The sequence below is a fragment of the Aulonocara stuartgranti genome (genome assembly GCF_965226115.1).
Source record: "Aulonocara stuartgranti genome assembly, chromosome: 3".
Lineage (NCBI taxonomy): Eukaryota > Metazoa > Chordata > Actinopteri > Cichliformes > Cichlidae > Aulonocara > Aulonocara stuartgranti.
This window is the reverse complement of record NC_138941.1, coordinates 3666125-3691866: the sequence shown is the minus strand read 5'-3', so window position 1 is coordinate 3691866 and position 25742 is coordinate 3666125. Positions and strand designations below refer to the sequence as shown.

Genomic DNA, 25742 nt, shown 5'->3' with positions numbered 1-25742 from the left:
TGCTGAACTGCTTGTATTTGATGTGTTGAAGTTTTGGTAAAGTTTGAATAAATTCCACTTTATTTATAGGAACATTTCATCTGTGGACTCCTGCTTCCCCTCTCCTTGAGCCAGTTTGTGACGGGAACATGACATAAGAAAAGTAATTTATCCCTTTTTGATTCTGTGTATCTGGCGCTCATCCAGTGAGTTCACACTTGGCAGAAACAGACTGAATTTGTCTGGAGAACTTTGGCTTCAGCCAAGTTAGATAAACACACTGTGTCTCTGTCAAAACAGCAGTGTAGTTGTGGCACCCCTGTGAGGGAATGACCACATTAATATTATTTTGTGTAAAACACTCATGTAACGGGACATTTTTCATTGCTATATGTATTTATTTTCAGTTTCTTTAAGAGGATAGAAAATCCATGTAACAGGGATTCATTTTATGTTAGAAAGCAGTGAGGGCGGAACTTTGGTGCTTGCTCCGGGGTTTCGGGGAGCAGTAAGTGGAGCCCACCTTCCGCTGCTTCCTCAGACACGTTCTGGAGGAAAGCAGAGACGCATCGTGTCTTCCTTACTCTGCTCTTCACCTGCTTTTACAGGTCGGTACACGGTGCTCGCACCGAAAATGTTGTTTATTGTCACCATGGTTACCCACGTTAATGTGAATGGGAGAGTTAAGGCGGTCCGCCAAAGTTATTTATATGTAAACACGGGAGAAAACCAGAGGAGTGTCCCGCGCGACCGCACCGCGAGCCCGCTCGTTAGGTGGAGCGCTCGTGAAGCAGAGTCAGTGCGCTCCTATGCTCTGTGCAAACGTGTTGTAATGCTCCAATCAAATCAGTTCTGTGAGATGTGAATGTTAATAGTTCTGTTAAAGTGACTGAGTAGATTAGCTAGTGTAACACAAGCACTCTGAGCAACTCTGTGTAGCTAACAGAGGCATTCATGGGTTGATTAAACAAGCTGTGTTTCATGATGCACTAAATAGTGATTTTGCCAGTAAATTACTGGAGGGAACAAATGTAATGTATTTACCAATGCTGTTATTGAATAGAACTGTTTAGCCAGTAAGACACTGCAGAAGACAATGTGATGTGTTTATTGATATGATAAAAGGATGTAGCTGTTATGGAAAGAAGTGTGAACTTGAGAAACTGAACCAGTTAAAAAGAGTATATTTCACTGATGTTGTGAAATAAGTAAATGTAATAGATGTGAATGAGGAACCAGCTGAACAGTATATTGAAAGCTCATGTTTAGTGTTTTATAGCATTTATTTGTGTGAAATAAATCAGACTCAGACACGTTCTGGAGGAAAGCAGAGACGCATCGTGTCTTCCTTACTCTGCTCTTCACCTGCTTTTACAGGTAACATATTTGTCATCGAGGTCTTCATCCTTGGGACCCGTAACATAGTAACTTCTTCATTGTTATACTTCTATAGTTTTCCCATTTTGTGAGCTGTGGATGTGGAAAGTGTCTCAGTGACACATCCACATGAAAACGGCGTTACCTTCGTTCATTTGCACGTCAAATGAACGAGCTGTTTGGACTTTAACGTCACAGCTGATGCTTCGATACTCGAACTCAAGAGTTCAGCTTCCACTCAGAGGTACAAGTACACACAGCAAAGATAAACGTGTACACAAGGTGGAACCCACAAGTGCACAGCTCCAACCAGAGATGGGCAGTAATCCGATTACTTTTTTCAAGAAACGAGTAAAGTGAGGGATTACTATTGCAAAAAAGGTAATTAGATTACTGTTACTTTCCCGTAAGCACGCTGCGTTACTGCGTTACTAAAACCGCAGCTGTGTGCAGATGAACAATGGATAATCTATCGAGTGTGGAGAGAGTGTGAGCGTGCAGCGTTTAAAGCGTGGAAGCACTGACCTTACTTTGAGTTTGACTCTGTAAAAAGTGACAAAAACATTAGCATCCGCTGTTCACTGCGTGGGAAGACAACATGCTCACTCACTATGTGTTAATGGGCATGCTTATTTATAACTTTGATAAAATGTCATAAAAATAATTCCATGCCAGCTCACCATTGGTGATCAGGTAGTTTCTGTTCCAGTTCCAGTCCCATAAATCATGAAGCTTGCTGCCAGAAAAGCTTCAAATCTCCTTTGAAAGCTGTTTGTGGTCTTGATTGTGGGAGCTTCAGTTGTCTGACTCCAGCTGCCACACAGTGCTCACTGATATCATTTGCAAAAACCCCAGTGTGACAATATTTATCAGTGAAGCAGAAATCAGGAAGTGACGACTTTTCTTTGAACATTTGCTAAGGCTAAGCTGTGCTTTCTACCACAGTTGGGAATTTCCTGGTTTACAACAAATTATTGTGTCAACACCGCATAAGATTTCAAACTACAGGAAAATCACTGGAGTTATAAGAGGCAGACAACGACACACACACCACATGCATGCTGTTGCTATTTATTGTGGATTAACCTGTCAAGGGCAAGAACAAAATAATTCTGCCTCAAATACAGGAAATCATAGCTTTCCTGTATTTCCTCCATTGTTGGCATGCTGGTTAGTGCTGTTGCTCCACAGTAAGAAGGTCCTGGGCTAAATTATCCATGAATGTAAACGGCTGTGTGTTTCTATCTGATAGACTGGTGAGCTGTCCAGGGTGTACCCTGCCTGGTAACCTATCACTTCAGGGTTATTTCCCAGCCCTGCTGCAACCAGGATAGAGATAGGAGGATGGTAGTTGTTGTAGACCCATTCAATTTCAATTGAAGGATTAAAATGTTCCAGGAGCTCAACTTACTCCATCTGAACATGTTTCAATCGTGTTTTATGAACACAGCATGCAGCTTTACTGAATATGAAAAGGTTGTGTTGATTTAACTCAGTTGTTTAAGTTTCTGCCAAAGCAAAACCTTTGTGTGCAACCAGTGTCCACTATTGAATCAAGTAAATCCAACATGTTTTTTGTCAGTGCAAAAGGAGTTACGGTGCCTGTATTCCTGCACAATATTGTCCCGGGAGGGAGGAAAACTTTCTGGTGAAGTTTTGGTTGATTTTTGGGTTTTGCTTGACACTAGGTTGATTTTATCAGTGAGGTTTGGATTGTTTTCTTTCTCTAAGAGAGAGAAAGATGGTTTTATGCTTGGACATGTTTGCAATGGGCCCCAGTATTTGTTACTTTATTAGTATTTTATTGGTTGCGTTTGTTTGTGCTTTTGTTACAGTGCACTGAGATAAGAACATCTGAGAGGTGTGATCCACCGGTGGTGATATTTTGGTATTTTGTGAGTTCCCGATTTAACAAATCAGCTCTTTAATCCAGACCTGAGAGGTTGAACTTTAAAGCGCTATAAAATATTCTTACTGGAAACAGTGGCAAAGTGTTTTTCTCCATGATTATAATGGGCTTGGGAAAAATTCACTTATATGTAGGGTTGCAAAGGGGCGGAAAATTTCCGGTAAATTTCCGAAAAGTTTCCGGTAAATTTCCATGGTAAGTTAAGCTTGGGAATTTTGGAAATATTCCATATTGGAAACTGTCCATGGAAATAATGGGAATTATGGAAATTAATGGGAATTTAGGAGAACTAACTGGGAATATATTATTTCCAAGCATAAATATAAACAGAAATCATAAGAAAACCTCCATGCAAAATGTTTTCAACAGATATTTAAACAGATTTATTTGTAAGTACAGTAGAATAGAACACGTTTCAATAACTTGTTTCATGGATGAATAAAAACAGAAATGTTGAGTTCAATATTACCATCCCCTAACCCCGCTCATTCAAAAATGCCCCCTGTCCAAAAATCTCCACAAAGTCCCATTCAAAAGGTTAAATGAAAAATGCCACTTATCCTCCAAAACGTCCCATTAAACATTCAAATCTTCCTTCAAGCAATCCTCTTTTCACATTTTTGCTCAGTCAATAGACTCTTCCTGGACCTCATCATCATCCAACAACATGTCCACTTCCTCAGCATCCAACTCTGAGTCTTCCTCTTCAGTGTCACTTTCCAGCTTTGTTGAGGATGGCTCTGTGTCAGGCTCAAAGAGCCGTAGGTTTGCCCGAATGCCGACCAGCTTTTCCACTCTCACATTTGTGAGCCTGTTGCGAACCTTTGTGTGGGTGTTCCCAAACAGTGACCAGTTGCGCTCGGAGGCGGCTGATGATGGTGGGATTTGGAGGAGGATGGAGGCTACAGGTGCAAGGGCCTCAGATTCACATAGTCCCTTCCACCAGGTGGCTGCAGATATGTGCTGGCATGACTGCCATATTCCATCCCCTTTCCAAAGGCCTTGCTTTGTTCGATACTTTGCCAAACTGCCTAGAACTTTGCCTTTATCGAGACCCAGGTGGTCAGACATGGCTGTAATGACCGCATAGGCACCGTTGATCTCTTCCCCGGAAAGTATGCCCTTGTCATATTTGGGGTCCAGCATGTATGCTGCTGCATGCACTGGCTTCATGCAGAACTCCCTCCGCTGTTCCAATGACTTGACCACAGCCGTTTCCTCTGCTTTCAGTAGTAGGGAAGTGGGCAGAATTGTCTGGATTTCTTCTTTGAGTTCTGCAAAAAGGCACTGGACATCTGACAAGATGGCACCATCCCCCTCTATCTTTGCTATTGCTGCTGCAATAGGTTTGAGGATTTTCTGACTGCTAGATACTCTTTCCCAGAACACATCATCCAAGATGACCTTCTTGATGTCACTGTCGATGCCTACAGACTGGGATATGGCCATCTCTTGCAGAGACTCCTTTCCCTCCAGAAGGCTGTCAAACATGATAACAACACCACCCCATCGCGTTATGCTGGGAAGCTTCAGTGTAGTACTCTTGTTCTTTTCCTTTTGCTTTGACAGAAATGTAGTGGAAGTTACTTGTTTGCCTTTAACATATTTCAGAACTTGCTTCACTCTCTTATTCAGAGTGTCCATTGTTTTTAGTGCCATTATGTCTTTTAGGAGAAGGTTTAGTGTATGGGCTGCACAGCCAATAGTAGTTATATGAGGGTAGGTCTCCTCCACATGTGCCCAGGCAACCTTCATGTTGGCTGCATTGTCAGTGACCAGTGCAAAAACCTTATCTGGTCCAAGGTCATTGATGATCACTTTTAGCTCATCTGCAATGTATTGGCCTGTGTGTCTGTTTTCCTTTGTGTCTACACTCTTGTAGAACACAGGCTGAGGAGTGGTGATTATGTAGTTAATAATTCCTTGTCCCCTGATATTGGACCATCCATCAGAGATGACTGAAATACAGTCAGCTTGGTCAATGGTCTGTTTCACCTTGGCTTGAACTCGACTGAACTCTTCATCCAGTAGATGAGTAGACAATGCATGTCTGGTTGGGGGAATGTATGCTGGTCGGAGAACATTCAAAAATCTCTTCCAGTACACATTGGATGTCAGCATCAGGGGTGAGCCAGTTGCATAGATTGCACGAGCGAAACACTCATCTGCGTTTTTCTGGCTAGTGTCATCCATAAAATCAAAGAATCCTCTGATGCCAGAGGGACCAGGAGCTGATGAGTGGGTATCTGACTCTGATACAGCTGAAACAGATTCATTTTCCCCTTGAGTGGAACTCCTGGCTGCTGCATGTGTTGGGCCTTGAGGAATTTTTTTGCACTTTGCAATGTGCTGCTGCATTTTTGTGGCATTCTTCACGTACGTCTTATCACAATACTTACACATATATACAGATTTCCCTTGTACATTAGCTGGTGTAAAATGTCTCCACACATCAGATAGCGCACGTGGCATTTTTCTGTAAAATAAAACAAGAGCTTGTAAAAATGCTAATGCAATGCAAGAGATCGTAATAATACAATTGCAATATGATAATAAACAGATATAAATAGTAAGGCTAGCTAAACAACTGGAATGATCTTCAAAACAAAACAACCAAATGAGGAAGCTAGCATCTTCTTTATGTTATACTAGCTATGGCTTATTTAGCATCTAACAGATGCTAGCATTTTATTTAGCATCTAACAGATGCTAGCATTTTATTTAGCATCTTATCAGATTGCTATCTACCAGATTAATACATTTTATGTGATATTCACAATTTAAACATTTAATGAATATATTTTCCCATAATATCATCAAAACTTACCTCACTTGTTAAGTCCACAGGCTCAAATGTGTGCCTTTAATACTCTTTGTCCTTCAGGCTCAAAAGTGTGGTCCATGTGTACATGTGATGGAGGCATGCACAGTGCCAGTAGGTGGTCTCAATAGCCATGCAGCAAGCTTGTGCTCTGTACATGTGATTAAGGAATGGCATGGATATTCAAGTGTATTTGAATTGCATTTGTTTGTTTTTGTCAATATTATGCTAAAATATACTTTCCTCAACTATATTTAAGTTCCCTAAGAAGAGCCAACCTTCAATTTTGAAAATTCCCACTTTATTCCCATAAATTCCCGTTAATTCCCGTTTATTCCCATAAATTCCCGTTAATTCCCGTTAATTCCCATGGAAAGATTCCATCTTTGAAAATTCCGGGAATTTTGCAACCCTACTTATATGTGACATTGATCACATGAGAAGTCCTGAGCCTAAAAGGATTGCAGCGAGTCAATCCAGTCCAAAAACAAGGAACTGTTTTCCTTTAAAATGATGACGTCATCTTGCTGGTGATGGAGGCTCGAATAGGCTGCGTGTGAGACTCCATTATCAGCAATATCTGGTATGAATGTGTGTGGATGTATGCATGTGACTGGACTGTGATGGACTGACGACTAAAAGTTTAACTGACTTGATACTGAGACAAAAACGGTGCCGACTTTAGGATTAGTGAATGTCCACAACAATTCACCCAGCCTGTAGAAGAAGGGTGGAGGTTTTGTCTTGCTTTGTTTGTGCAGGAGCAGAAGGATGACAGAGACTAAAGGGGGAGGCTGTAGCTTCACATGAGTGTGAGCTGTAGACTGAACCCTTTGGTTGCTAATGTTGAGTCACTGATGTTTGCATTAAGAAAATTGTGTTTTATTAGCTGTGTTTTAACCCTTTAGAGCCGATCGGAGCGGACACGCTCTGTTTTGCGTAACTATTTTTAAATCCCAGTAGCACTGCAACCACGTAAGCTAGCACAAAAAAAAATTTTTGCATATGAAACCGGAGGAGTTGTACTTACATCTCATGCCAGCTTGTCCTAGGTCACGGTTTCCTTCCACATAAAGCTTTGCAAAAACTGCATAAAAAGCGCTTGCAGGAACAAAAACATAATATTCCAGAAACACGCTTTGCCAATCCGATCAGCTGTTCATAACACTTCCTACGTTGGAATAGACGTCAGCGCGAACTTTTGCATTTCCGCCATTACCTGCCCGAAACCGGAAGTAACGTCATTTTCGCGGAAATGTAGTCTTTTTTTATGATCAGGGCCTCAGGGCATATACTGGTCTTTTTAAAAGTTATCTTTGACTTTATGCCTTTCTGTGTCGTTTCTGGGATGCTTAGGACTCATATTGCACTGCTGGAAATAGTTTATTTTGATGCATATGCTGCTTTTTTGCAAATTTGCACTATAATATTTATTTTCGTTTTTCTTGCAGTGTATAAAAATTGGTGTATTTCAAAAATAAAATTATGAAGACACTCAAAATAAATTTCCTGTGGTGGGAAACTATTTTGTGCAACTTTTTTGTATTTACAGTTTTGAGGGATAAGCCTCTTAAATTTCTCTAACTACAAATATATGTTAAAAAAAGCAAAAACGATTTTCAATTTTTTTGTAGTTTATTGCACTTTTTTGCAATTTATGTAATTACTATGCACTTAATGAATACATATTATTAAAATCTGGGCTATAATGTTTGTATTGATGTATAGCAACTTGAAATGCTCCCAAAAATGGCTCCACAGCATGTAAACATATAATATAAGCTCTGGCGGACTTGGTTCTATGGTAGGTCTTAAAGGGTTAATTAAGGTATCACATTATATTGTTGGGAATGTTAAATGCTAAAGTGAAGAAAAGCTTTGATTTCACTCATGACTGAACATGTTATTATTAACCATAGCAGGCCACTGTAAAGAGTCAATTAACTGTTATAGAGGAAAAAAAGGCCAAAAACTCTGTTAATACCTATGAATAACAGGCAATGATAGACTTGTCACATTCAAAATAGAGATATGTAATAACAAACACGGGTCCGTGTCATTTAGGTTCTCCATTGAAATAGTCAATCATTTAGAAAAGTAGAATATATATATATATATATATATATATATATATATATATATATATATATATGTCTCAACGTTGTTTCTCAATAATATTAAAAACCTAAAAACTATTGTTGTGGAAGATAGAAGTCACTGTGACGGCCCTCTGACTGTGGAGGACGTTTGTAATCCTATTTCTGCACTTAAGGCCAACAAATCTCCCGGCACAGATGGTTTAACTGCAGAGTTTTATGAATCATTTTCTAATCTCCTGGCTCCGTTCTTACTGCAGCTTTTCATAGGAAGTGTAGAGAATAACATCCTCCCTCCTACTCTTACTCAGGGTCTCATAACACTTATTCCAAAGCCAAACAAAGACTTACTTCTTATTGATAATTGGAGACCCATCTGTCTGCTCAATGATGACTATGAGATTATGGCTTTAGTACTTGCTAACAGAATGAAGGAGTTCTTGGACACAATTATCGATGAGACACAATCAGGCTTTATGAGAAACAGACACCTTTCTAAGAACATGAGACTGGTTTTAGATCTACTTGATTACTCTGATTTGGTATCTGACTATAGCTTCATTCTCTTCCTGGATTTTTAAAAGGCTTTTGATACAATTGAACATCAATTTATTTTCCACTCTTTGGAAAAATTTGGCATTTTTCTGTAAAGCTATCAAAACCGTGTACACGAATGGCAATAGCTCAATTAAAATGATTAAGACTCCACCCCGAGATTTGACCTGTTATACAAGGAATCAGCACAGCTGATAAGGAGCTCATCATCAGCCAGCTAGCTGATGACACCACACTCTTCTTGAAGAATGCAAATCAAATCCGTCCAGCCCTTAGTGTTATTAGTGATTTCTCTGAGGCATGTTAATACTTTTAGCTATTTTATATCCATAAATGTAAGTTTATTAATAAAACACCATATTTCTGCCTTTTTATAAGGATATGAATTGTACATACAATCAATTTCAGACTCAACCAACAAAAAGCCTCTCAGAACAATATTTATATTGTAACAGTTGCTATTGTAATGCAGAGTATCACCACATGGCGGCGCCTCCTGTCTCACGACTGGTGTCACCCCCTTTTTGTTCTTCTTCGCACTCCTCCTGTAATGGATGCTCCCGTGTGTACGCGGACTAGTGTGCTCTTTAGTAATGTGTGGTAGAGGTAGCACTTTTATTTTTGATATTGTAAATAAATGAGTACTTTTTGGAAAGTCAGAAGCTGTTGCTCATTCGCTATCCACCTGCACACCTCCGCAGCTGGCTTCATCTCCACTGCACGTTACAACTGGCGCCCGAACTTTTTCCCCTTGGACTTCAGACAATTTTTGCATCCCGCCGAGGATTCTTCTCTTCTAGCACGTGAACTGTCTCGGAGATCCCCCCAGTTTTGCGGACGCTCGGACGTTTTCTCCAGCCATGGCCGCAGCCTCAGCTCAGGTGGGACCCGACTAATTTCTGGATACCGTGGTGTGCCGCTGCTCCGCTTGGGAGAAAGAAAAAGAGAGAGTATAACGGCTCAGTATAACGAAACGACTTAAAACTAATCTTCCATTGAGCTCTAGTGTTGCAGACATGCTATTGTAATAACATGGTTCTGATCACTCCAGTCTAATTTCAGTTGTTGGGCGAAATTTTATATGTGGTTTTTCTAAATTTAATCTTGAACGCATTTTTGCAGTTTTGTCTTTCTAGTCTGACCTAACTGACTCTTTTACTGCTATATCAATAACTGCGCTGTGCCCTGGAGCGGCTTAATTTTTTTGAAATCGCAATGGCACACTGCCCAGACGACTCTGACTCAGACATGGAACTTACCTCGTTACCTATGTGCCAGATAGTTGAAAATGTGACTCCTAGCCTTAGCCAACAAGTGGTGGAGTTAAGAACTGAGGTGAATAAGCTTAGTGATTGTTTACGTGACTCACTGAACATACAGCAGAGTTTACGAAGGCAGTGGGACCAACTCACAACGGGGAACTCTCCCCCTCCTGCAGTCCCACAGTCTCCTGTTTTCCCAATGGCCACATCGACACCTCATGTTCATGTGATGGACAAAACTGAACCCACCAACAGTACCAATCCGTTCCTGCCCAGCAACCCATTTCAACCTACAAATCCTTTCCTCCCATCTCACTCACTTGAACTCAGTAGCACTTCCAGAGTGATTGCGGCAGCTTTACATCACGCAAAGCTGGAGCCTCCTGTGTATGCTGGGGACGGAAAAGTGCAACCTGAGGACTGGTTAAATGCAGTTGGCACATACAAAGCCTCATTGAACCTAACTGATGGGCAATTGCTAAACGAACTGCCACACCTTCTTGCAAAAGAGCCCGGGAAATGGTTCAAGGCACTGAGCTCCCACATCACATCATGGGCTCAATTCTGTCAACTGTTTAAGACAGTTTTTCTGCCCTCCGACAACCAAGAACGCATCCTGAGAGGAATTTTGGATCGTGTTCAGGCTCAGGACGAGCCGCTCCCAACCTTTGTCGCCCACATGTTGAGTGAGTTTGACAAACTGAAGAGCCCCCCACCTGAAAAAGACAGAATTGACCTAATTAGTAAACATGCTCTCGAAAAATACAGAGTTGCCCTGTATGGCGCTAATGTCACTTCTGTAATGGACCTGCTGCTACGCGCTCATGAGCTTCACTCAGTGCTTGGACCACAAAGACCACAGCCTGCTTTATGTAGCAAAGACAACTATAAGCCTGAACCTTACTGCTTCAAATGCTCTCAGCCAGGGTTCACTACACGCACCTGCCCAAACTGTAACACCCAACCTCATTTGCCACAACGAGCCTCGAACACCGCTAGGCATGGCCCAGTCCAGCCATTGCCAGCACCTGGCCCCTCTGACCCTGGCCATGAAAAGGTGGAATTAAGCAGCACCACATCCCAGCCACAATACAGGCAGTCGGGAAACTACGGGGGGGGGGAGGACATTTCACAGAGGCCAACCTTCCCCCAGTTACTAACGGAGCCTCACACGCCCGATTCACTACAGGGTGGACACAGTCTTGGACACTTGGAAGACAATTTTTCACAAGTCCACTGGAATACCCCACTAAGAACGAAAGTGAACTTCAATGCTTCATCTGTGGATGCTACCCTCGACACGGGTGCTTCCCTCTCGGCTGTACGAACAGATCTCATTCAAGTAAATGACTCTTACCCTAGAAACACAAGTGAGTGGAATGGTCCTGCACTTAACCTCGCCAATAATGCTCCCTGTATCCCTGTTGGTGTTATTTGGCTCAATATTGGATTCATGAACAAGAACTTTTACCAGCGTTTTGCCATAATACCAGATTTGTCCTCTCCTTTCATTCTGGGAATGGATTTTATGGCAAAAGCTTCTGTTTCTATTCACATTCCCACTAGAACAGTCTACATTGAGGACATCCCCTGCCCACTCGCAGACAATGAAGAGGACCTTCAAAATGATTACTCACATTCACCTGGAACACTGATGTCTTTGGACTTGGTTCGCTCAGACTTAACAGCCAAACTGTCTGAAGCAAGTCTCTCAGAGAACAACAAGGATGCTTTACTAAATCTGCTCAGCAAGTTTAGCTCCTTGTTTGATGGTCAACTTGGTCGAACGGCTCTCACTGAGCACGCCATAGAGACTGGCAATGCAACACCTGTCAATCTCCCACCCTATCGCACGTCACCTGCTAAGAAACGTGTGATTGAAGAACAAGTGCAACAAATGTTGAAGGACAACATCATTGAACCTTCCACAAGCCCTTGGGCAGCTCCTGTAGTCATTGTAAATAGAGCGGCCACGGAACCAAGGTTTTGTGTGGACTTTCGAGGGCTCAACTAAGTTACCCGAAAAGACTCTTATCCCCTGCCTCGTGTAGATGAGTCTTTGGACTTTCTGGCAAGAGGAAAGTTTGTCTCGACATTGGACTTAGCGCGAGGCTATTGGCAGGTTGCTGTAGCAGAGGACTCGAAGCCTAAAACTGCCTTCATCATTTGCGGTCTCTTCCAGTTTCGGGTGCTGCCCTTTGGGCTCTGCAACGCACCTGAAACTTTTCAGAGACTCATGAACTCTGTGCTTGCTGGCCTCATTTACAAAACGTGCGCAGTCTACCTGGATGACATTGTTATCGCCTCACCTACCTTTGAACAGCACATAGTGGATCTTGAGGAGGTGCTGGGCAGACTCCAGGCTGCTGGCTTGTCATTGAAGCTCAAAAAGTGCCAATTCTGCCTCGATGAATTCACCTTTCTCGGGTACCGCATCACATCATCAAGTGTTAAGCCCGATCCGGACAAAGTAAAGGCGGTTAAGGAGTTTGAAAACCCAAACCTTAGTGAAACACGTCCGTCAGTTCCTTGGCTTGACTGGCTATTATCGACGCTTCATTCAGAATTATGCCCGCCATGCCGAACCTCTTCACGCCATCACCAGAAAGGACAATGCTTTCCACTGGGACGACAGCTGTCGAAGGGCCATGGACACTTTGAAGGATCATGTCACATCAGCCCCGATCCTGTCATTTCCAGACTTCAACCGTCCCTTTTCCATTCACGCCGATGCATGTGACATTGGTCTTGGGGCAGTGTTGATGCAAAAGGATGACAAGGGTCGTGAGTACGTTGTGGCTTTTGCTAGTCGCTCCCTTCACAAAGCTGAACTCCCCTACTGCACTTCAGAGAAGGAGTGCCTCGCTGTGATATGGGCTCTGGAACACTTCCGCCCATATGTTGAAGGTGTTCATGTTACTATCTTCACTGACCACAACAGTCTCAGGTGGCTCATGTCTCGTCAAAACCCAACGGGCCGACTCGCCCGCTGGTCACTTCGTTTGCAGGACTTTGATTTCACAATAGTGCATAAACCTGGTGCACAGAACAAAGTTCCCGACGCACTGTCATGCAACCCTTTGCCTCTGACCTGTGACGGGCCGACTGATCTTTTACCAGATCATGCTATTATGGGCAGCCTGAACATTCGTACTCTGTCCCCCGTCATTCTGGCTGACCGTTCACAATTGAGACCGCTGCAGTTAGACGATCATGTCACAGGTCCACTCCTCAGAGACATTGAAGCAGACTCTCTGAACAGCTCGGACAATGCCACCTTGTTACAGTATGTTGTGTATGACTCTCTTTTGTATCACAGAGAACCCAAGTCCACATGTGCTTTGCACCCTTTGAAAGAGCTGAAACCGTTTGCCCCTACTTCCATGAGAGGCACCTTGCTGGACTATTACCATGACCACCCCACAGCAGGTCACTTGGGTGTTTCTAAGACATTGGCTAGACTGCGTTTTAGGTTTTTCTGGCCCAAAATGGCAGCTGATGTGAAACGCTATGTGATTTCATGCTCAGTGTGCCAACTCACCAAGCCAAGTCAGAAAAAAGCAGCCGGTCTTATGGTTCCCATTGTCCCCCAGAAACCCTGGGAGTATGTGGGTGTGGATTTTGTTGGGCCACTTCCCCGCACCCCCACTGGTAATGCTTATTTGATCGTGTTTGTTGACTATTTGACTAAATGGGTTGAAGCCAGTGCTGTCAAAGAAGCTACATCTAAGGTAGCAGCTGGTAAATTCGTCACTGACATTTTTGCTAAGCATGGTACACCCACTTACCTCATTTCTGACAGAGGGTCTCCTTTTGTGAGTGAGCTTTTTGAACATGTTGTTTCTTTTTTTTTTTTTTTTTCTTTGGCCTGTCCCGTTTGGCTCTTTTGCCATCAGAATTGTTGTCTAAAGGCAAAGAAAGATGCCCAACGGATTTACTTTACCAAACTGACCATCCCAGCCTTGCCGTAATGGTCCATTTGATTCACCTTTTATTGTTTATTTTATTTTCACTTACTGAATACGGGACAGACTTGACTGGGGGAAAGAAGGGGAGAAAGAAAGAGGGAAAGAGAAACAGCTGAGAAGAGGGACGGGGGAGAAGGGCAAAAGACAAAAACCAACAGAACGGGCAGAGAAAAAAAATGCATATATCAATCACCTGGATCACCTGCTGAGAAAGAAAAAAGAAAGCAAGCAGAAGAGAACAAGAGTAATAGAATAAACAACATCACAATGATATATGGGAATATGACAGTAAATACTAAATGTTAAACATTATTGTGCAGCACATAAGATCAACAGAACACAGTGTGCTTTGAGGTAGGAGCCAAAAAGGGTGTAGTTTGTGGGTGTGATCACCCGTGTGTACACCTGTGAGCATGGACGCGCTTGTTTTTTGTTTTTTTAAAAGGTTCCTTCATGTAATAATCTGCTAGAGGGTGTGGGGGGGCCACAGCCCCGTCCTCCAGGGCGTGAAGCAGGTGTGGAGGAGATCAAAACTCCAGACATCCAGAGGCCCCCAGAACACAAGAGACCAAGGAAGACCAACAGAGGGGCAGCTGCGCCACTGTCCCGGAAAGAGCTGAGGAGAGTCCCAGATGAGGGCTCACTCAGCAGCCGCGGAGCAGAAGCCAGGGGGAGTTGCAGTGACGCGCCCGTGAGCTCCGCCGGCAGCCAGCTGCGCCTGAGTGACCGAGCCCCAGGCCGAGAGGCCGGGGGCACCCCCACCTCCGAAGTGGCCCGAGCGAGCCCCAGGCTCCAGGCCCCGATAAGCGGCCGCCAAGGAGTGAGCCGGTGTGTACCTGGACGCCCATCCCCGGACACAAAGAACCACCAACGCACCGATGTCTGAGGGGGTCCGCCACTGGCAGGGGAAGTGGTGGTGGGGAAGAGTCTCTGGCTGGCTGGAGCGGCATCTAATAACCAACTCGCAAAACAAAATAAAAACAACACAACAAACAGATATTATGATACAGACTTATAATCTGCACCGATGTTTTTTCTAAATTCTATAAAGTGAGCGCGAGAGCCCTCGGTGCGCCTGCGCGCTGCTGAAGTCAAAGTAAACTTTATTGTCATCTCCGCTACAGACAGTCCAGCATATAGAGAGACGAGACGACGAGGCTGCAGTTACAGCGGTGCAAGTAAACAAACAATAAATATAAGAAGAGGAAGAAAATAAATCTACACTTTAGGACTCGGGGTAAAGGATCAATAACAATTTAATTTATAATTTACAGTTTGATGATTTAAAGTCTCACACAACCCGTCAAAAGGGGCGGGGCCGGCTGCTTCCAAGTAGAGCACATTTCATTTATAATGATGTAAATCCAAGCCCATCATGGATTCACGATCTGAATCCTGGGTTGTGTGAAATCCCAGAAATCAACCTTAGACAAAGTGAATCTGTGAACTAAGGTGTAGGTGTGTTAGGTTAATTGTGCTGATCCTCGGGTTGGGGGATTTGTGTTTGTACTGGAGCGCAAAATTCAAACCAATGGAAGATGGACAACAAAAGTTCAAAGCCATCAGGTGCTCAGGTTAGAAAAAAGAGAAAAGATGCAGGTAAGCAGACGTGTGATTGGATAATGGCAGGTCATCCTGAACCAATCAGACTAAACTCCAAACAATACATTATGTTACAGATTTTAATATTAATTAGTCATTGTTACTTGTTGATTTGTCCTTTTCTCATTGTGTGACGAATTATGACGACTGTTTGGTAGCTGTTATTGTCTCTCTCTCTCTCTTCATGTGTGTTTCTCTGGTGAAACAATAGTTTTGTGTTAATGTTAGGGCTGCACGATTTTGCATAAAATGAGAATCACCATTTTTTGGCTTAGAATTGAGATCATGATTCTCTCATAACAATAAATAAACATAAAACAACAAATGTCTCACGTTTTGTTGTTGCAGCAAAATGTTGTCCTGCTTGAAATTCCGTCTCCACCGTTGCTCGACGCTGCGTGTACACCTTCTGCGGATGGCGGTACCACACAGTGTGCGTGGACTTCCCCTGCACAGAAGGCAACTACAAATGCTGTGAATGCTAAATAAACAGAAACAAATGATCCCTGTTGTCTTTGCTTGATGATTGGTTTGAGTCTTGACAATCCACATTGCTGGCGTTGCATCTTTCAATGCCAGCAATGGCAGGTATCAGTGCTCAAAGCTTTTGTGTTTGTTTCCAACAAGTTGCCCACCTCGGGAAACAAAAATGTGTTCTTTTACTTGTCAGATGAACATATGAGCCACTTTGACTCTTCAGTGCAGTGTGGAGCCTAACAAAGATCTGTTTTGTGTCCCAGCTGATCAGCAGGAGGAGGAGAGTCTGACGGAGCAGCAGAGGAACATTTTCAGCTACTTGGACTCAGCTCAGCCACTACAGAGGAAACAATGAGCTCAACACAGAAGGTGACAGACAGAGCAGGACCATATGACCAAAGATATTTATCACCATATACATTTGAATATTTGCCATAACGATGTAGCTGACGATAGAATTGACACCAGACAAAATACTTTACAGCTGCACAACTTTATTAAAAACCCATCAATGTATTTTCACTGAAACAAGCAGCTGTTGTTTATGTGCATTAAAGTTATATAAAAATGTAACAGTGCAAATGCAAATTCCTCGCTGACAGTTTAACCAAAAGGCGTTTCCAGTGGAAACTGGCCGACACATCCTGAGCATAACCATGTATAATATCCACTAAACTTCAGAAGAGGTTATACAGTCGTGGCCAAAAGGTTTGAGAATTGCATAAATATTGGAACCTGGAGAAGTTGCTGCTTAAGTTTTTATAATAGCATTTTGCCTGCACTCCAGAATGTTATGAGGAGTGATCAGATGAACTGCATCGTCCTTCTTTGCCATGAAAACGAACTTAATCCCCAAAAAGCCTTACCACTGCATTTCATTGCTGTCATCAAAGGACCTGCTGAGACCATTTCAGTGATCATCTTCTTAACTCAGGTGAGAATGTTGGCGAGCACGAGGCTGGAGATCATCATGGCTCTATCCCGATTCAGGTTCTGCAGCTTTAAAGTCCTCAAGGGCCGCGTACTCAAAGACCGCTAAGGCCGAAGTGCGGGGCTCGTAGGCTCGTGAAATGGGACGTCTAGCCTCCGTCGCGCTGACCAGGTTGCCTAGCAACCATGATACTAACAGCTGGAAACGTTTCATACAGCTTTGTTTGACAGAAATGAAGGAGAACATATTTAGTTCATTTGTTTCTACATGAGCTCTGTGTGATTTGATGAGTATCTGAGGCTGAGACCACAGGACTGTGAAACATGATTGTTGGGCTTCATTTCTGTGCTGAACAGTCGTTTAAGATTAGCTGTAAATAACAATTAGCTGATGTTGTTCATGAGACTAAAGTCATCTCACTGTGGTAATGTAAATATAATATGGCCAATATTATAGTTATTATATTAATCACTTCACTCACAGACAAGTATCTGTGACAGTGTGTATACAGATGTATCATATATAAGAGACAAATATTGTTCATTTAATATGTTGGTACTAAATGTGGCTCAGTGCTTACATATATGTGTAAAAAGCAAATGTAGGAGCTGTGATAACTGTGTCTGATAGAATGAAGAGTAGACTGATATATGAAATATTCCTTTATTGGGTGAGAAAATCAGACCATGTCATAACTGCTGTAAGTCACACAGAATAGATATCAGAGCCTTAAACAGGCTGACTTCTGCTAAATGGGTCAAACTGGGCAGAAGGTCTACAAACACATAACATCCTTATAGAATATGATGTAACACTATAGATCAACTTAGCTCAGAATATATAAAGCATATAAACAGTTACAGCAATATGATGCAACAAACACAGCAGCTACTGATCCAAAATACTCAAAGCTTCATAGAACTGAAACAAACATTTATTTTTAGCTCCATTCTGCTGCTGATACAGACTTTAGGTTTCTGAACATTAAACTTGTTGCTGCCTTTCATAGTGTGTAACTTGAAGGCCCTGAGTACTTTCTCCCACACTGAAAACACTGGGATGATCACATTATTTGAACATTACCTAATAAGACTGATTCAGCACAGACAGTTATGTTAAACTTTCCTAGCAGTCCTTCACAAACAGGGAACAGTCTGTCTATTCTCTCCATCTGTCAGCTGCTGCTGGCTCTTCCTCTTCCTCACACACTGCTGAGTTTGTCCTGGTGGATCATCAGGGCTGCAAAGCCTCACAGATGATGTGCAGCAGTGGCTCCCTCAGTCTGTCCTCACTCTGGACACTTGCAGTCGTCACACATGGAAATCAAATGTGTGATAAGCTGCAGGATTCAAACACAAGTGTAACTTATAAACACATGTTCATACTTTTATTCCACAATCAGAGAGAAAGAAACAGAGAGAGAGTGCAGGACAGACAGACAGGTGACAGTCTCAGGTGTACACACTGCTACACAACAGCACCAGAGAAGCAGGATTTAGTGTTTGTGTTATTACGAGTGTAAACAAGAAGAGTTCCAGATGGTGCAGTGGACACATGTGTGACTGCTGTGATTAAAGCATCTTTCTTTCAGCTTAACGAGTGAACCGTCAGCTCGTTCAAACACACGTTAAAGTGCGTTTGGCTCGACACCACCGAACAGAGGCAGCAATATAACACAGCTAACATTAACAGTGCAGTGGATCCTGCTTGTGCCGTGATGTTCAGGACTGCAAACCGAGCAGCATCACTGACTTTCAGCTTGTTGTGTTTGTGGATATATGACTGACTTTAATTATCCACAAAATCATCACATTCTCTGTCAGATTAAGGTCGACTATTGAACGGCGTATATTTTAAAGGCTTTAAAACCAAGTTAACGCTGAAAGTACAAACATCACTAATGTCACATAACTCTGCCGACAAGGCATAGCTATGGCTATGAAATGCTCTTTGTGTATCACTTCTTCATTATGAAAGATGTCATTAATGCACTAGTAATGTCTCATCTGGAGTATTGTTCAATCATTTGGTCAGCAGCTAATGAGACAGATCTTAACAGACTTCAGTTAGTCCAGAATAAGGCGTCCAGATTAGTGTGAAGATGTTCATACTATACTAATATTGATAAAATGCATAATAACCTTTCTTGGCTTCCTGTACAGGCTAAAATATTCTATGGCTTACTTGTAGTTCTAAAGAAAGCAATTCTGTTAAACACACCACATTTATTCTGCTCAGCTGCAGTATCCAGATGAAATACATCATCATATTACACAGTTTTCAACAAGCTGCAATTTAGTAAATGCTCGAGTTAAAAGTAACGTTTTGTAAAACTGTTACATTTAGAGCAACTTTTAAGTGGAATAAGTTGCCTTAAAAAATTAGAGAATTATTCAAAACTTCAATGAACACTTAAAAGCCGATTTACAGAGCTTTTAGTTGTTGTAAATATTGTAAGACATGATTTGTTTTTGAAATTTGTGTAATGTGCCTCAATGTTATTGATATTATTATTATTATTATTGATTGCTTATATTTGAACAATTGTGAAACCTCACTGTGGATGTAAGAGTGAAATTATGTGGATATCTTGAATCCACTTTATTGTGTAATATTTTATGTGAGTATTTGACGGAAGACGAGCAACATCTGTTGTGGAAGCTAACGGGGTTCCTTTAGAATAAACAAACATAGGATTTATTATCACTGAATAATTCTGTATAAATCTATACAAATTATAGAAATATGTAATAGGAAACAACAAAATAATCTAAATTATAAAATAATGTGTGTGTGTGTGTGTGTGTGTGTGTGTGTGTGTGTGTGTGCATGATTTTAGTGTTTGAACAGTCATGAACAATCTTTAACAGCAGGTTGGATGTAATGTGTTAGAACTACCAGCAGGTGGGGATAAGAGACCTTTAAGGTGTTTGGTGCCACGCTCCACCTTCAGGTTTAAAACTAGTGTTAATGGAGTTTGAAGGTTGAGTTTGTTCCACGACTGCATTTCACTCACTGCCTCTGTTTGTATCTCTGTCACTGCAGGACCAACATGGAGCCAGAAGTCAGCGCTCTCAGGAGGCCAACAAACCTCACAGAAGAAAGGGAGAGAAAAAACACACCTGTGACGAGTGTGGGATGGAGTTTACTCTGAAGGCTTCACTAAAACGGCATCAGGTCATCCACACTGGAGAGAGACCGTTCAGCTGTGACTTGTGTGGAAAGTCTTTTTCCAGGAAGGGTTACCTAAAAACACACAAACTCATCCACAGTGGAGTTAAAGCGTACAGCTGTGATCAGTGTGGCAGAGCTTTTACTCACAGTAGCCACTTACAGAGGCATCTAGTTACCCACTCTGGAATTAAGGCATACAGCTGTGACGAGTGTGGAAAGTCTTTTTCCTTGAAGGGTCACCTAAAAGAACACCAACTCATCCACAGTGGAGTTAAAGCGTACAGCTGTGATCAGTGTGGCAGAGCTTTTACTCACAGTAGCAGCTTACAGAGTCATCTAGTTACCCACTCTGGAATTAAGGCATACAGCTGTGATCAGTGTGGCAGAGCTTTTACTCACAGTAGCAACTTACAGAGGCATCTAGTTACCCACTCTGGAATTAAGCCATACAGCTGTGACATCTGTGGAAAAACTTTCAGCCGGAGAGGGAGCCAAAATACACACCTACGCATTCACAACAGACATGATGTGTACTGCTGTGAACAGTGTGGCAAAGAGTTTATAACTCACACAGACTTACAACGACACATGTTTACCCACACTGAGGAGAGACCTTATCAATGTGACCTGTGTGAGAAGACTTTTAAATCTCCACGTCACCTGAGACGACACCAACAGATCCACACCAGAAAGAGACTCTACAAGTGCAGCTACTGTGAGGTATGTATTTATATTGTTATCTTGTCATTTTAGCCTGACTGTTTGGAACAACTCTGCTCATTAAACTGTGTTAGCATGTTAGCAATTCTACTGCATGGAAAAGCAGCTCTGAGTGATTATTCAGATTTTCCTTTCAGTTATGATTTTAGTATTACTGTAGTATTATGGTGGTAGTATTGTAGTTATTGCAGCCCAGTAAACTGAGTGTGTTAACTGAAACAGTCAAATGTAGTTGGACGTCTGCAGAGATGCTCTTTATTTCAGGCGACGTTCAGGATACAAATGTTGAAGGACTGACTTACACTGTCTTTGTGTCTTTGTTTAGAAGCAGAGCGACACAGATGGATCCAGTTCTCAACCCTGTCATCACTGTGGTGGTGGGAAAGACTTTCATTGTGACCTCTGTGGAAAAACTTTCAGTTGGCAAGCTGCCCTTAAAACACATCAACGTAGACACACTGGAGACAAACTGAAATACTGCAAAGAATGTGGGAGAAGCTTCACCACACCAAGTGATTTAAAACGACATGAACTGATTCACAGTGGGGTTAAAAAGCACCTCTGTGATCAGTGTGGGTCATCCTTCACCACTGCAAGGGACCTTAAATCACACAAACGAGTCCACACAGGAGAGAAACCACACAAGTGCAGACACTGTGAGAGAAGCTTCTCGCATTCAGGTCATCGTAACATTCATGAACGAACACACATAGAAGGAAACTACAGCTGTGACCAGTGTGACAAGAGCTTCAGGAATCTCAGTTCATACTCTGCACACAAACGATCCCACGTTACTAATAAACTGTTTCACTGTTACCAATGTGCCCAAACATTCACCTCATTGTCTGCTCTGTGCAAACATCAGCGCGATCACTCAGGGCTGAAATCACTCCCATCACTGGATCACAGTGAATCTGAAGACACAGAAAGATCCTCTGGTTTCTGTGTCGGACTCAAAAAGCTTGAGATCAGGCTCCACAGAGTTCAGATAGAATCATTTAAACTTGTGTTGAACTGAACTGGTTGCTGGGCTGAACTTCTACATAATACAGATCTACATGGGATCTTCTTTTCTGTTTTTTACTGAGTCAGTTTTGTCCTTTTTTCTCTGTCCTGGTTTTGCTCGTCTGTAAATGATTGAAACTCAGTCAAATAGTTCATTGTTCTCCAGCAAAACGTTTTGGAAACTCATGTTTAACCTTTAAAACTGTGACATGTTTTAGCACACAAGGCTTCATCGGGGAGTTCACTCATGATTGGACCATGAGAACAAAGGTTTTTAGTTCTTTCAAAGAGAGTCTTGGAGATGTTTGATGTTTCTGTTTTTTCTACATAAAGGAATAAACTATTTTTCTTGCTTCATGTAGTGTGGAAGTTTTTAATGTTTCTTCATCTGTGATGTTCTTGAATGTGTTCACGTGAAGATGATATAAATAAACTCTTGTCAGAGATTTACAGTTATCAAACAGGTGAATAAACAACACTGAGACACTTGGAGACGGTTAACGTGCTGCACGGGTGAGGGCTCAGAGAGGACTCACACCGAGCTGCAGTAGTCGTTTATTATTTATAGCAGGGTGAAACAAGCATAGTAGTTTCCTCTAATTTTGCATATATGTGTGTGTGTGTGTCTAAGTTCGTATAAATGTCATAGGGTGAACTTCCTCTTTCTATAAACAGAGCGAGTAGTACATTTTGTTCTTTTCCTATTAAGAGTAAAATATGAACATATACTTTAATGCAACATAAAACTCATAAAAGCGTTTCTTCTTTAACATCCCCTCCTGATGTTAATATTTTTCACTTAATCATACTTTATTATCAGCCAACAATCACTTGCTTATAACATTTTCAATTGTAGCATCATTCAGTATGTGTGTGTGTGTTTCTATACTAAATCTTCTTCATCCGATTCATCTTCTAGTGGCAGTCCAACATAGGTAATTACTGTGGCCTGTACCATTTTGTCAATCATGGATCTTATGCATGGTAGGATACATGTAGAAAACAAGCACAATAATAGAAGCAGAACTCCTATCAGTACGAGTCCTTTTATCACGAGGGTCTTCCAGCTGCCACTCAGCAGCCAGGTCAGCCAGTCCTCATTGTTCGTGACATAGTCTTGTTGCTGCGCATTACTCAGTTGTCGCAACTTGTCTAGGGCGGTGGTCATGGTCAAGGAGTGCACGTTGTCCGGGATATAGGTGCAACAAGTGGTGTTGAATAAGACACAGAGGCCCCCTCTCTCAGCGAGAATCATGTCCAGGGCGACCCTGTGTTGCATGACCACTATTCTGATCGCGTCGATTTCCTCATTCTGAGCCTTATTTATCTTTGTTGAGCTGTTCAGGAAAAGTCCAAATCGGTAGTCAAGAGTCTCAATTCTTAACGTGTTTTTTCCAGTTCCGACCCATGGGAACAGTGAGTGCAGGACCTTCTGTCTGGTGGTCCACAACTTGAACTCCGCTGGTACATCACTGCCCCAGATTGGGTCATGGGGTTGCACGTCATCAGTGTTCCTCTTGCGTCGTGGTTGGTTCTGATGGAATACTCTGAATGTGTGGTCTGACACTAAAATTAGGGCGCAGAGTCCGGTACAAGAAAAGCTCACAACTAAGACAAAACTGCTCCTGCAAGGAAAGCTCACTGTTATGCATGCAAGTCATCAAGATGACATCATCAAGATGGCGCTGGAGTGACGGCAGCCTTTCCAAGTAGCTCTGCAACACCGCACCTTTTTGTTAACTTTAACTTTTTAGACTAGGCTTTTCAAACTTTTTTTTCACCTTCCTCTACTTATACCTCTTAGATATAGCGATACAAGATGGATAATGCACTTTTTAAAACTTCTGGAACCAGTTCCTTCATCTATTCGAGAGCGGAGCTGCTGGCACTAAAAACAAAGGGACAGACCGGCATGCGACACAACATCCCGGCCGAGCTAAAGAGGAGCTACAGAGGCTGCAAAGCTGGAGCGAGGAGAGCGGATCACCGGAGGCGATTCAAACCATCAATCCCGACAGTGATCATGGGCAACGTGAACTCGTTACAGAATAAGATTGACGAACTGTGCGCTCTGAACAACCACAGACTATACCGTGAGTGCAGCTTGTTTATCTTCACGGAGACGTGGCTAACCGAGCTAACGCCGCAGGCTAACGTAGACCTATGCGGTTTCACACCCGTGAGAGCCGATAGGGACACGCAGGCCAGCGGAAAAAGCAGAGGTGGGGGACTCATTGTCTACGTTAACAACAGATACTGTAACCCTGGACACGTCTCCGTTAAAGTTTCGGTATGCCGTCCGGACCTGGAGCTGCTAGCTTGCGGCCATATTATCTACCTCGGGAGTTCAGTCATGTGATCTGTGTGTGTGTTTACATCCCTCCGAGGGCCGACGCAACAGCTGCCTGTGAGAAAATACACACAGTCACAGCAAGACTTCAGACACAAAACCCCGAGGCTTTCATTATTATATCTGGAGACTTTAACCATGCCACACTGGACTCTACTCTGGCTGCTTTTCACCAGTTTGTGAATTGTCCCACAAGGAGCAACAGGACAATTGACCTACTGTATGCTAATGTGAGAGATGCATACAGAGCCACCCCCCTCCCCCCACTAGGGAAGTCAGACCACAACCTGGTTTACCTACAGCCACAATACACACCCCTCGTCCAAAGGCAGCCTGTCACAACGCGCTCCATCCGGAGATGGACCCCAGAAAAGGAGGATGCTCTGAGAGACTGCTATGACACCACAGACTGGGATGTGCTCCTGAGCCCACATGGTGAGGACATAGAGGGGGCGACACACTGTCTTACAGACTACCTCAACTTTTGTGTGGACACAGTCGCCCCTGCTAAGACGGTACGGTGTTATCCTAATAACAAACCGTGGGTAACACAGGAAGTCAAAGCTGTCCTCAACATGAAGAAGAAGGCTTTCAGGAGCAAAGTGAAGGAGGAGATGAAGGCAGCACAGCGGGAGGTGAAACGCTGCCTGAGGGAAGCAAAGGACACCTACAGGAGGAAGGTGGAGCAGAAGTTGGAGAGGAACAATATGAGGGAGGTCTGGAATGGTGTGAAAACCATCACAGGCCACAACACCAAGAAAAGCACAGTGGGGGGGACTGTGGAGAAGGCAAACGAACTCAACAACTTCTTCAACAGGTTTGACCGGCCCACAACCCCCCCACCCTCACCTTCACTACAGAGTCCAATCCCCACTCTCCTACCTCCCTCGCTTCCCCCCCTTCCTGACACCATGACACCCCCCTCCTCCAATCCCTCTCTCAGCAGCAAGACATCTCCCCCCCTCCCCTCTTCCCAAACATCTCCCAGTGTCACAGTGGATCAGGTCAGGAGACAACTGAGGAAGCTTCGCCCCAGAAAGGCAGCAGGCCCAGACAAGGTGTGTCCTAGGATGCTAAAGGCGTGTGCTGCTGAACTTGGGGAGCCGCTACAACGAGTCTTCAACCTCAGTCTGCGACTGGGGAGAGTGCCCGCCCTATGGAAGACATCCTGCATCGTCCCGGTCCCCAAAAAGAACCGGCCCAATGAGCTGAATGACTTCCGACCGGTGGCACTGACGTCACATCTTATGAAGACTCTAGAGCGGCTCTTCCTCAACCTCCTCCGACCACAGGTACAACATGCCCAGGACCCACTACAGTTTGCATACAAGGCAGGTGTCGGAGTGGAGGATGCCATCCTGTACCTCCTACACAGAGCCCACTCACACCTGGATGGGGGAAAAGGCACGGTCAGGATCCTGTTTCTTGACTTTTCCAGTGCCTTTAATACCATCCGGCCCTGTATGCTTCAGGAAAAACTGAACAGGATGGAGGTGGACCCCTGCCTGGTGGCTTG

At 43.1% G+C, this 25742-nt stretch overlaps 2 protein-coding genes across 2 annotated transcripts; one reads left to right on the top strand and one right to left on the bottom strand.

The window, feature by feature from the left end:
* Positions 1-1245: 1245 nt before the first annotated feature.
* LOC309702284 (uncharacterized protein) lies at positions 1246-22286 on the top strand. The gene is made up of 4 exons (XM_082526885.1): positions 1246-1356; positions 16310-16415; positions 20023-20871; positions 21197-22286. Exons 2-4 carry the CDS (start codon positions 16398-16400, stop codon positions 21887-21889), a joined length of 1560 nt encoding a protein of 519 aa, XP_082383011.1. The 5' UTR covers positions 1246-1356; positions 16310-16397; the 3' UTR covers positions 21890-22286.
* On the bottom strand, positions 3890-6500 carry LOC309702255 (uncharacterized protein; the record flags this gene model as incomplete). The annotated part of the gene is made up of 2 exons (XM_082526817.1): positions 6093-6500; positions 3890-5741 (listed from the first exon to the last, which is right to left on the bottom strand). Exon 2 carries the CDS (start codon positions 5735-5737, stop codon positions 3890-3892), a length of 1848 nt encoding a protein of 615 aa, XP_082382943.1. The 5' UTR covers positions 5738-5741; positions 6093-6500.
* Positions 22287-25742: the final 3456 nt, after the last annotated feature.